Raw genomic sequence first — 13,549 nt, 5'->3', positions numbered from 1 at the left:
CTATAGCTTTTCCCTTACCTAGAATGATGTAAAAGCAAGTACGAGCCACAAATCTCAGCAAGTATAATTTAAAACATACGTGAAGCAATAGGAATCGAAGTAGGATAGAATTTCTCATTACATTGAACATACTCATGCTATATTTCACTGAATGTGCTCCTGTGTTGGCTCATTGTTTATAAGGGGATGCAAACATCCCATCCTCATGGGATCTCCTTTACTGTTACTGCTGAGATTTCTACTGCTGCGACCTCCACTAGGTCCTCATTTCCTCAGGCCACATTCTGCTCTAAGAGGCCTATCTGGTTGTCACAAGTCGCTAAAAAATGACCCTCCTTATTAATCTTGGGCCAGCCCAAGCCGATTAAGGAGAAACTGATCTAGTTTTCCCTTTCTGACTAATCGCTCGATCTGGTCACACATAACACAACACTCTTCTATCGTATAACCAAAACACTAATGAAATTGATAGAAAATGTGCAAATCCCTGCCTCTTGGCCTATCAGAAGGTGGAGGGAAACTGATGAGGCTGTGTGCTCCATGAAGAAAAGGATAGCTGTGTGAGAATTAGAAAAAGAAGTATATGTTTGGAACTTGATTGAGAGAGGCATGTATGTTTGAAACCCAGCTCAACCAAAATCATTAGATCTAGGGGCATTTACATCAATTCACCTAGACCCCACACTAACTAACCACTCTCTCTTCCTTACCCCCTGGCCCGATTGGGACTTGCAAGTACGCAAAATATCCAATTGCACCACATATCTATTGGCTCAGGCAAACTAGTTAGCCAATGTTGTTGGTTGATCAAGAGCCAATGACTTCCTTAGCAACTATGGGAGCTTGAAGTTCAAAGGAAGAGAGTGGCTTAATATTTCTATAGAAAAAGAGACTGTTTTAGGCAGCTTATCACCATGAGTTGTCATAATCATCTTCCACTCAAATATCTCCTCAATTAGTTCTTAATCTTAGAACTCCATGAAGCTAGGAAGGCTCCAAGATTAAAGTCTTGTGTTGGCCTCCGCACATCTTTAGTGGAGGTAGTGCTCCATATTATCTCTTCTCATGCTACTCCCTTTCCAATATTCTGACGTCTCTCCACATACCACTCATCGAGCATAGGGACATGCGATTGTGACTTGGGTGGAGCTACTAGTGGCTGCAGTAAATGTTGTGGCGGTGATGCTAGAGTCTGCCTAGGGGAGGTGTTGATTTGAATTCCCCTCGAGGTAGGATGCTTAGAGGCGTGGACCTCCCCAAAGGTTGGCAGAAGTGCGTGTAGCAACTCAAACAAGTGTTTCAATGCTTTGGACTTCTCTTCATCACTTTTCCTCAAGTCCTCATACCTCTACTCTAATTTCTAGAACTCCACAAAAGACACAGTAGATGACTTCTTGGCCCTAGATGTTCTTGGCACATTAATTTGACCTTGAACATCTCCTTCATCACTGGGTTGGTCAAACTCAAGAACCTGCCTATAGGAACATCCTCATTATCTGGAGGCTCGCCCGATGTATGCAAAGGTTGGGTATGCAGGGGAAGCGCGCATTCGTGATGAAATATCAATGGACCAGCCTTGTTTCGAAAAATACTATTGGCTGGCATCTTAGCTCCCCTGTCTTTGATGAGTTGTTACAAGGTCCGTGGCCCGTGATCCTAGGAAAATGGTTGAAGGGCGCTCCTCAGTAGCAGCCTCTCATTATCTAGGGAGACTAGTATATGCGGCCTAGGGTTGGGACTCTCTTGTGTGAGAAGACCTTGCTTTCCTAGTTATCTTAAAGACTTTTAGTTCATTTCCCATGGACGGTGTCAAATTGTTGTTGCTGAGATACAACAATTAAATTTGTTTATCTTAGGAAACAACCCGATAAAGACTGGCAAGAAAATAAGGTTTGTGTTAGCGAGTGGCACTGACAAGCATCCATATTTGTTCGGGATAGCAGAGTTCGCATGGTTAAGCTTGATCCATTGTCCATGAGAGCTAGACTGATGCCTTAGGAAAATTCCCCAAAGAGCTGGTCTTCAAATGAATAGTTGCCTAAAGGGTCTTCAAGAGAGAGTGGCCCCGAAGAAACTTCAATAAGGGTCTTTGATTGGGTTGGCTTCTGGAGAGCTGGGGAGTCTTTGGGTGGTGCAATGGCTTTGCTGTCTCCGGATGGGTCTCCAAAGATTTTGGGAAGTCTGCGGCACAAGAACAATTAGAAGGCACGCTGGGAACTTTCCCATGTGGGCCCTCCAATGCCGAAGTTAGATGCTTTCGTGATGTAAAAGATAGTATGAGGATGGGTTACATGTGTAAGTCTTTGGGTGTATGTCTTCGGAAAGGTTTAGGTTTGAAAAATTTGGATTAGTCTTAGGTTTGGGTCTTCAAGTGGTAGATCTAGATCTCAAAGGCATGAATCTAGGGGGTTATTCATAGGCTTCGAGGACTAGGCCACGTGGCAAGGCAGGACACATGACACACACGGGTGACCCAACCCTTCAGGCAAGGGATCTACGAATGAGGTCGAAGGTCTAAAAGTACCTTTAGGGATTGAATACCCTAAAGAGTATCCTTCGGAAGGGTCTCCCCCAAAGACACTCTTCGAGTTTGTGGCGTGACTAAATGCGATGCTTACCCTAAAGGCTTTCTGGGTCTTCAGGATTCAAGGGATCTTTACCCCGAAGCCTCTTCGGGCCTGTGGGGTCATCGAATGCCTTGCAAAGCTTGCCCGGAAGACTCTTTGGGGTTTTTTGGGTCTTCGGCCTTCTTTAATGATTCTTAGGGCATGTTTGGCTATGGCTTGCTTAGTTATCCCATAACATTGTGTTTAGTGATCATCGTTGAAATGACCAAGGGGTCATCATGGGGCATTATGACCTCCCCTTGGTCGGTAGGTGTAAAGGTAATAGCTTCCACATTAGCTTGTACTAGCATCACAAAATTGACTTAGTGAGCCTATTGAGTGTATGCCTTCTTTGATGATGAAGTATGACTTGCCATAGTCTTTCCCCTTGATATCACATAGATAGCTTGTTTAGTTAATTGGTTGTCTACTAGAGGATTTCGTCTTTCTTCTCTCTCCCAATCATCAGCTTGCCTTTCAACTGCTAGTTAGTAAATTCTCTCTACTTCTTCATGCCTTCTTTTTTCCTTGTCTTTAGTTCGAATATACCTTTGTAATCTTTCATTTTTTATTAATGATTCAATTTGGTTTATCAAGTCTTGGCACCTATCTGTGTTGTACCCATATGTTTTATGGAATCTATAGTAGGCATTTCTATCTCTTCCCATAGGTTGATCCATTCTCTTGGGAAATTTCAATAGGTTGGTCTTTTCAATGGTTGTTAAGATGTGAGATCAGGGCTTAGAGAGCTGGGTGTAGTTCTTGTATTGTAACTTTGGAGGGTTATCACTTTTCCTCAACTTATCTTCTTTTGTGTCCTCATGATCATCAAAGTTTTGTCCCTTCCTTTTTTTATCTTTCTCTTCATTTTTCCCTATAGTTCTCATGACTTATGTGTAAAATGCATTTGTTAGCTCTTACAAACAAATATGCCAGGTTAGTTGGTTGTTCCAAGGCCAAATATTTTTGTAGCGACATGGATCAGATTCCTTATAGCATGGTCATCATTGCTACCCCCTACTTACAAATTTCATACTTCTAATGTGGCATTATGGAATTTGTCAACATATTGTCGTAAGGTTTCTTTATTGCCTTGCTTTATACTGAGAAGATAAGTGACATCCTTTTTCCTTTGGCTATTGATAACAAAGGCCTTAATAAACTTGGACCTCAATTGCTCGAAGGTGAAGATGGAATTTTCAAGTAAACTGTTATACTAGGCTCAAGCGTGATCCTTCAGAGTCAAAAGGAATGCCCAACACATAATCTCGTCTTCCCATCCGTGTAATATCATAAGCGACTCATAGTTCTAGATATGTTCGTGAGGATTTCCCTTGCTTGAGTACGCACTCATCTGGGGTATCTTGAATTTCTTCGACAGAGGCTTCACCATGATGGCCAGGGCAAAAGGAATTCTCTTCCTGGACTGATCTTCTAGCGCAGGTAAGATCTTTTTCTGCTCCACAACTTTCTCAATCATCCTTTCCATATTCACCGTCTCACAAGCACTAAATACCGATAGGTCCTCAATTTCATTGATCTTTTTCACCTGACCTCCTACCAAAGGTTGTTCTTCATTGGTAGACATGCTTTCAACATTCTTGAGATATTTCCTTCTTTGAAGATCCCTTTGGGCGCCCTTATGCTTTCTTGGTATTTCCTCCCCCTCTCTATCCCATATTCAAGAAAGAAAAGGGTCTCATGCTCGAGTTCTCTAAGAAGAAGCAGACTTCACTTGAGTTCCTTGTGGTTCTAGTGTAGTCTCAGAACTTCCTGAAGAGGGATTGGACTAAACACAAACTTCTTCAGAGTTGATGGTAGTGTCATGTTTGGGGTTATATTTAGTAGTAAGCCAGTAACTTCTGACAACACCCATATCCCTTCCTCATGCTGGCGTTGCAAGGCTTCATACTCTGCCCATGGTGTCACAGAAAAGGTCTACACGGATAGGTCTACGAATTCCGTGGGATGAGCGTCTCGTAGGTTCTAGAGGTGGACTTCCAATTGGCCTTGGGAATGAAATTCTAGCTAACCTTGGGAGTGGAATCCCAACTAGCCTTAGGTTTGAGTTCCTAGCAAGTCTTGATGATAGATTACCATTTTACTCTTGTGTTTAGTTTTGATGATGAAAAATAAATTATTCGTATCTCAAAGTCAAAGCATATGATTTGGAAACAAAAATCAATTTCAAGGTATCATTTCCAAAAAGATCATTTTAATCAAAACTCATTTTGAATCCCAAGCTTCAAGAAGTTTAGTCAAAGTATTTTCTAATACATATATATATGTGTGTATGTTGTTCATGATTTAGGAGATTGAAAAAATAAAGAATTATATTTCAAAATAATTTTTAAACATTGGCTTGAGAATTAAAGTGAGTATAAAAATCAAGTATCTTGTCAAAGTAAATTTCTAAGGATATTTGAATCTTTCTAAAGATATAAATATTTTGTTTGGTAATCAATTTCTTAGTTTATGAATATCGAGATCAAATTCAAAGTATATGTGATTCATTGAATCTATTGGTTTTAGAAATTAATTTTCTAGTTCATGTCTATCAAAATGAATTTTCAAGAAATAATCATTTCAAATCAAAAGAAATCATCATTGGAGCATTCTAACCTATTTGTCGACAGCATTGGAAAAATGCTTGAAACTGTCGACAGTCTTCTAGTACTCTGTCGACAGTCAAAAAGCATGATTTTCAAATGCTTTGAAACTATCGACAGTTTGGCAAGCATCTGTCGACAGATAGTATGTTTGCAAAGGCATCTGTTGATAGCTTATTTGCATCTGTCGACTAAGTCTTCAATCTTAAGTTAAAATTGTCGACTAACCTTTATTTTCTATCGATAGTTTGTTATGCAGAAATCTTCCAACGACTAGTTTTTCAACTCCAACGGTCACAAACAACTATATTTCTCTTGAAACTTTTGGGAGACCTATAAATACAAATCGAGAATGATCTTGAAGAGGGTAATGGATGAGAATGAAGTAAAGTGAGCTTGCAAAATTTATTCATCTTCTCAATTGTGCTTGAGCTTTATTTTTCTCTCAAAAAAGCTTTGTTTATCATATTATAAAATTAGTTTCAAGCATTTGTATCTTATTTTGAGAGACATTGTAACTAAGAGTGTATACTCTTAGAATCTCTCTATTAAACATTTCTTGTATTTTTTACCTTGTGTAGCTAATTAAAGGGCCTAGTTGTTTAAGTAGAAGGTTGTATTTCCTAGTTTTGGACTAGAGGGTCTACTTGGGTTCAAGTAGTAGGTTATAGTTGATTGATTTACAAAATTCTCAATGAGGAGCTAAGGTGGTGGATTAGGTTTGGTTTAAGTCGAACTACTATAAATCCTTGTGTTTATCTCATGCTTATGCTTTTTATTTCATTTATTGTTCCAAGCATTTCATTAATCCTCATTTGCATTGAATTTTTATTTTTCATCAAAAAGATTTCAAGTTTCAAACTAAATTTTAAATTACCCAATTCACCCCTCTCTTGAGTGTGTGTCATAGCTTTTCAAACCTATCACTTGAGAGTATGCCCTCAATCAGCCCTAGGGGTGAACCCTTGTCTGGTCTTGAAAAGGTGCCCCCAGATGGTCCTGGGGTTGAACTCTTGGCTTAGCTCAAAAAGGTGCCCCCAAGTGGCCTTGGGGGTGAACTCTTAGCTGGGCTTAAGAAGGTGCCCCCAGGTGGCCTTGGGGGCGAACTCTTGGCTGGACTTGAGAAGGCACCCTAAGGTGATCCTAAGAAGGAGCCCCCCAGTTGGTCTTCAGAATGTGCCCCTAGGTGGCCTTGGGAAAGAGCTCTCAGGGGCCATTGAGGTTAAGACTCTACTCTCTCTTGATGTTGTTGATTGATGGTACTCTTTGTTGGGGCCATTGCAGACTGCTTCGTTGGCTTCTCGTACGTTTCTCACAGACAACACTGTTGTTTTACTTTTATATTCTTAGTTTTGATGATAAAAAATAATATTTTATTTAATCCCTAAGTTATGAATCAAGGTTGTGGTTTTCAACATAAATCAATTTCAATATCAAGTATTATTTTGTGAGAATGAAAACCAAATGAATTTCAAGTATCGAGAATTCAAAGTCATATTTTTCTAAGTCTGGAAGGTTAGAGTACTTTATAAAGAGACATATATGAAAATGTTTTAGTTTTAGAAAACTAACTCCCGGTAATTCAATAGCTAACATTCATTAGTAATAAAATGATTTTTAATGAATTTTTCAAGAAATAGAAAGTGTATATCTTGGAGGTGGTAAAATCGTAAAATCCTAAATTCCTACTAAAATCCAAATTCTACTTTTTTATTCTTATGGATTTTGATTTTTTTAGATATTTTTATTGAATCCAAATGGGGGTACTTTTTTATTTACATTTATGTATTAAAGTAAATGGAAGATAAAATATAAATTAAACAAAATAAGAACATTTACTTAAACTAAAGAAATGTAAATATGTGGTGATGTTTTGTATTAATCAAGTGTGCTTCTACATGTTATCTGTTAACTTTCCATATTTTTCAAGAAGATAGTCGACTATGTTGTTTAGTGCTGTCGACTATGCATAAGGATAGTCGACTATGCTTGTTTTATCTGTCGACTATATATGGCCTCTGTCGACTATATTTCATTCTGTCGACTATTGTGTAAAGATAGTCGACTATGCTATTTCATCTGTCGACTATGTTTATTCATGAATTTCAAAATTTTCCTTGTATTTTTTATCTATCGACTATGTAAAAGAATCTGTCGACTATGAGAAGTTTTGGTTGAAAAATAGTCAACTATTCTTTCTTGTCTGTCGACTATGCCTAGTTTTATTTGAAGAAATAGTCGACTAACCTATTTTAACTGTCGACTGTTTGTTTCTCAGAAATCAATAATGGCTAGTTTTTAGCGCATTTAATGCTCGCCCAACCACCACAACGGTCAGATTTTTGGATCTATCTACCATCAACTATAAATATGGGTTGGGAGAATCGATTGAAGGTTCTTGGAAAACATTTAATATCTTCAACCATCGAGCTTTCATTTTTACATCGAGCGATTAATATCTTCTCTCTCTGTATTTACATTTCTGAGGCTTTGTATACACTGTTACATTCATTGTAAGCCTAAATTTATCAGTTGGAGAGAGTTTGTAACTAAGAGTTTGTACTCTTAGACTCTCATTTTCACGATTACTGTAATTGTCCTAGCGTAAGCTAGAGGGCCCATTATATTGGGAGGTTTGTAAGTTTTTCCTAGTCGCGGACTAGAGGACCTACTCGAGTTGAGTAGGGGGTTGATAGTGAATTTTCTTCAAAATCCTTAGTGGATAGTTAAGGTAGTGGACTAGGTTTGGAAAGTTGAACCACTATAAATCTTTTGTTTTCTGTGCTTCCTGTTTTTATTTGTTCATGTTAGCATTTTTATCCCTACTTAATTCATTCATTCATTCATTCATAAGATTTCATATTTACTTTTCACAAAACAAGATTATTTTTACATGGTTGATATCTCTGTTTCTCAAAAGAATTTTTTAATATAACCAATTCACCCCCCTCTTGGTGTGTGCCATAGCAATTGTTATTGCCAAGATACAATAATAATTTTATTTGACTAGAAACATTGTTGTCTGGCCACTTGAGGCTGTAAGAAAAGAAATAGTTAGAGGACCTGAGAGGGTCCCCACACAAACACTTTAATGTCTAAATCAGACACTAAAGTTGCTGAAAATTGTAGAGTAGAATTTACACTAATATGAGAGACATTTTTTTTAAAATGAGTGTTTGATTATTTATAAAAGGGTATGAAGTAATCCTAAGTAGGCCAGAATCAATTTTTACAAATAACATCTATATTGACATTTTGGAATTCGTTAGGATTATGATTCTTGTAAATGATGTTTATCTCCATATTCTGAAATCTTTTTATAATTAGAATTCTTTATAGATAATTGTCTATCCCTTTTATAGAATATTCAGAGGGATTTTCGAATGTTACAGTCAAACCGCAGGGAAAAGTTCACTGGCAATACCCCTTCTTCTTATAGTGCCCCATTCCTTCCTGTATTCGGGGAAGTGTTTTGGCGATGGTGTCACCTCGGGGGGACGAGGAAGCCCCTTATGGGCAGAGGAGAGCAAAAGTTCAGTTTACTCAAACTAATCGAACCAAACCAATCAAACTTGTCGGTTCGATTCAATATTTTTCTCACATCTGTTCGATTTGGTTAATTTTTCTCAAAAATTTGATTTTCGATTCAATTTTTTGGTTGAAAGAACCAAATTAATCGAACCGACTGAACTTTAAAACGATATTATTTTGATATTTATAAAATGATGTTTTTTTTGTGTGTGTGTATTTTCTATCAGTTACTTTAGTTTTCTTCGATTTCGTTATGTTTTTTCAATTTAATCGGTTCAATTCAGTTTATATGATTTGAATTTGGGTTTTTCGATTATTTGTTAGTTCGATTTTTTAGATTAATCAGTCAGTTTGATTCGATTTTATTTAATTGGCTAATAAATTTTAATTTTTTCAATTTAATCAATTTGCACACCTTTACCTGCGACGGTGCCCGCAGGCCTACTGGGGCCGCAGGGGTCTCCTGCGAGCCTTCTACCCTTGCAGCCGTGCGGGCTGCGGGTGTGCCCCCCACTGCTGGGCCGTGGGCCCTTGCGGCGTTCCGTCCCTGGATCAGTCTAATTAATCTGGATCCACTTGTTTATTTATTTTTATTTCTGGAGGCTGTTTCTCATGACGAACGAGAACCAATCTTCCAATCCCAAAGGCATTGCCTTCAGTTCACCTACTGGCCGCTGCTGGAGGCTAGCCGCCCATTGCTTTCTTTTTTACATTTTAGTGAAATAATAGAGATATTGGAGAGAAGGGGAAACTTAATAATTATTTTATCTTAACTTTTTATGGATAAGATATAAGAGAAGAACTTTCATTCATTATTGATATTATTATGGTATTTGTTTTTAATTACTGGAGCGAGCAATGTTGGCCATACACAAGCAGTTACTACTACTTATTAACACATTGTATATTGTCAGTTTAAATATTAATCGTGACCCCTTTTTTTTGGGTAATTAAAGAAATTATAAGTAAGTATTTGTGTGTGTGTGTGTGAGTGCGTGAGAGAGAGACAGAGAGACAGAGAGAGAGTGTGTGTGTGTGTGTGTGTGTGTGTGTGTGAGAGAGAGAGAGAGAGAAGATAAAGGTGTGGATAGAAGGATATGAGTAGGAGATTTGAAAAATCCTTCTGGGGTGTCTGATTGGTCCCGAGAAAGTGGGTGGAGGCAGCATCCCACAACTCACCACCACATCTTCCAGGCGTTCAATCTTCGCCACGCGTCTCTGATTCTACAGCTGTCCAACTTCAATTCATATATACTCTCGCTTCTTCTTCTTATTCTCATCTTCCGAATCAAGCAAACAACGCAGCTGCTTCTATCTACCAATCATAACCACCAATGGCGTCGATGCTAACCGCAGCAACGGCCAGCACCAGCGCCGCCGTACTCAGCCCCACCCCGTTTCTCGGCCAAACCAATAAGGCCCCAATTTCCAACCCTCTCCGAGATGTTGTTCCCATGGGCTCCGCCAAATTCACCATGGTACACCTCTCTCTCTCTCTCTCTCTCTCTCTCTCTCATATATAGATATTTTTTTACAAAAAGATATAGCAAAATTCTCTGGAAAGTTAGATAGTTTTTATACGAAAAAAGTTAAAAATCATCCTGCTGCTACTCGCACACATTCTGAAGATTACTTTTTATTTCGCAAAAGACCCTAAACATTAAACCACGATTGTTTAAAATAGGCTCAAATATTATTTGTATGGTTAATTAGCAAGTGAATTATAATAAGATATAGACGATGACTTTGAGTGTATTAAGCCTCAAACATCTATGATTATTCTCTGTCTATTTTCAAATTGGGTTTTAGTGGAGAAAGTCTCGTTTTTGTTAGACTTAACCAATACACACCATTGTTGTGCTGTTTTGATGACATTTTTAAAGAAAAGTTATGGGATTATGCTTGTGATTTTTTTATTTTTTTTTTTTGGAACAGGGGAATGAGTTGTGGTACGGACCGGACAGAGTGAAGTATCTGGGACCCTTCTCAGCCCAGACGCCGTCGTACCTGACCGGAGAGTTCCCCGGCGACTACGGATGGGACACCGCCGGTCTGTCGGCGGACCCCGAGGCTTTCGCCCGGAACAGGGCCCTGGAGGTGATCCACGGGCGGTGGGCCATGCTCGGAGCTCTGGGATGCATCACCCCAGAGGTGCTGGGGAAGTGGCTGAAAGTGGGCTTCAAGGAGCCGGTCTGGTTCAAGGCCGGCGCCCAGATCTTCTCGGAAGGCGGGCTCGACTACTTGGGCAACCCGAACCTGGTCCACGCCCAGAGCATTCTAGCGGTGCTTGGGTTCCAAGTGGTTCTGATGGGGCTGGTGGAAGGATTCCGGATCAACGGGCTGCCCGGCGTCGGAGAAGGCAACAACTTGTACCCCGGGGGGCAGTACTTCGACCCGCTCGGGTTGGCGGATGACCCGGTGACGTTTGCGGAGCTGAAGGTGAAGGAGATAAAGAACGGGAGGCTGGCGATGTTCTCGATGTTCGGGTTCTTCGTGCAGGCCATAGTGACCGGCAAAGGGCCGCTGGAGAATTTGCTGGACCATCTGGATAATCCGGTGGCCAACAATGCTTGGGTTTATGCAACCAAGTTCGTGCCCGGATCATAGGAAGTTGAATGTAATTTGGGAGGAAGATTGATTAGTTAAATCTTGTGGGTTCTGTGGGTCAATGAGGCAATTAATTGATTAGGGCCTGTAAATTAATGTGGTAGTTTTTTTTTTTTTTTTTTTTTTTTTTTTTATCATGTGTGAATGCAATCAAATCATCATGCGTTGTGACGATCAATAAAGGTTAAAACCTAAAATTATATGCCCATTAAAACAACAACTTATAATAATAATTTAAAATAAAGGTGTACTTGTTGTGTGGTTAGGCAATAATCATGAATGAATCAGGGGGAAGAGGACAGGAGGACTTGTCCTTTTGCTCAAGAGAGAGAGGGGAAGACTACGAGGGACGCTAAATATATATATTATTGTTAGGTTTGACAAAAATAGAAATAGAAAATGTTTTTTTTATATGAAAGAAAAATAGAAAAATGATATTTTTTTAAAAATATTAAAAAATAAAAACATAAGGTAAAAAATATAATAAATTAACAAATTAAATATAATTTGTAGCATTGTTGATTTTACATTCAGGTGTTAAAAATTTGGAAGGAAAAACTAGTAATGGTGTTGATTTTCCTAATCTATGCGCAATTTAAAAAAAGATAATAGAATTAGATTTTTTTTATTTTCTTAAACATACAAAAATTCATCAAAAAATCTCACTTTATCTAGAAAAAGCTCATTTACTTCTTTATCCATTATCATTGTATATATATGTGTATATATAAAGAAATCCAGATTTGGATTCAAATATAAAGGAAGAGAGAGCCCCATCTTTTGTCATTGTGTGTATGCTTATTTGTGTGTGTATAAAGAGAGAGAAAGAGATAACCATATACCCTCGACGCATAAACAGAGAAAGAGAGAGATAAAGAAAGAGGTTACTTAGAGAAGGAAGTGGAACAACCAATGACAACTTGAGAAGGAACGATCAGCGATGCTCGAGAGAAAGAACGGCCGATGGTGAACAAATTGAGTGAACGATCGACGGCGAGGCTTGATCTTCAGGATTCGACGACTGAGAGAGGGGCAATCTTCAACGAATGAATCGAAATTGGAAGCAAGGCAACGAGGGAACAACGATTAGAATTGGAAGTAAGGGGACGACAATAAGGGAGCACTCAGAATAGCAAGCTCTGATGACCGCGAGATGAGACTTCGGGATTCGAAAACAAAGAACTAAACGAAGAAGAAGAAGAAGAAGAAAAAGAAGAATAAGACTGAAAAGAGAAGGAAAAATGAGCTTCAGGATTTAGGCGTGAGCAGCTCTCACCAGAAACGCATCTTCGGCCATTTTTATATAAATTGTAAAATGACTCCAGAACGTTTCATAAATTATATAAATAGCTTAAAAAATATTTCAAATCGTATTTTCTTTTTTTGAAAGAGGAAACGGTTCAAAAATGTTGAAACAGCTTCTCCGACCCTTTTCCATGCTTAAGAGATTCTTTCTAATATAAGTACCCTCATGGGTTATTCTAGAGAATCGACGTAGTGCATACTAGAAACTTACTCGAGTGGCTTAATAGAGTAACCCAATATAGTACTGCTACCTCTTGCATCTGTACTAGAGACGATGTGACTATTATTGTTGCCACTCTTGCTGTCATTCTTCTTTCTTTATCATCGCCAGACATATTAGTGTTTCTTTCCTTGTTTGTTGTATTTTTGCTATAACCAACTTAGATAGTTTTATATATTCCTGCATCACTTCTTTAATATAGATTGAGAGAGAATTATTTCTCAATTTATATTTTCTCTCTTCTTGCAAATTACTCAAATTCAGTGGCAGATTTCCAGATTTTTCATGGAATCAAAGAAAGTTTTGAACTGATCTAGTTTCATGGAAGAAATCGATGCCAGATTTACAAAAGTTATTCAAAATTGAAACCCTAGTTAGTTTCTCCAACGATGAGGCCTTCCACCTTCATAGCTCTGATCATCCAGGGTTAGTTCTGGTAACAGTGCCATTAACCAGAACAAATTACAGATCATGGCATCAAGCAATGCAAATAGCATTGGGAGCTAAGCACAAACTCGGTTTCGTGGATGGAAGAATTCAAGCACCGGATGAGGATTTAGAATTCTTTGAAATCTGGAAAATGTGTGTGTGAAGAATCTAAATCAAACCACATTCAATGTAGAAAAACAAAACAAAGAAGAAGAATAAGGAGGAAGAAGACAAGATTACAA

General features: G+C 38.5%; 1 protein-coding gene across 1 annotated transcript; it reads left to right on the top strand.

Moving 5' to 3' along the window:
* Positions 1-10,011: 10,011 nt before the first annotated feature.
* On the top strand, positions 10,012-11,456 carry LOC127812228 (chlorophyll a-b binding protein 13, chloroplastic). The gene is made up of 2 exons (XM_052352610.1): positions 10,012-10,224; positions 10,682-11,456. Exons 1-2 carry the CDS (start codon positions 10,081-10,083, stop codon positions 11,351-11,353), a joined length of 816 nt encoding a protein of 271 aa, XP_052208570.1. The 5' UTR covers positions 10,012-10,080; the 3' UTR covers positions 11,354-11,456.
* Positions 11,457-13,549: the final 2,093 nt, after the last annotated feature.

This window comes from Diospyros lotus, chromosome 10 (genome assembly GCF_014633365.1).
Source record: "Diospyros lotus cultivar Yz01 chromosome 10, ASM1463336v1, whole genome shotgun sequence".
NCBI lineage: Eukaryota > Viridiplantae > Streptophyta > Magnoliopsida > Ericales > Ebenaceae > Diospyros > Diospyros lotus.
Note: the sequence above shows the minus strand (reverse complement) of the source record. Positions and strands in the feature narration are given on the sequence as shown.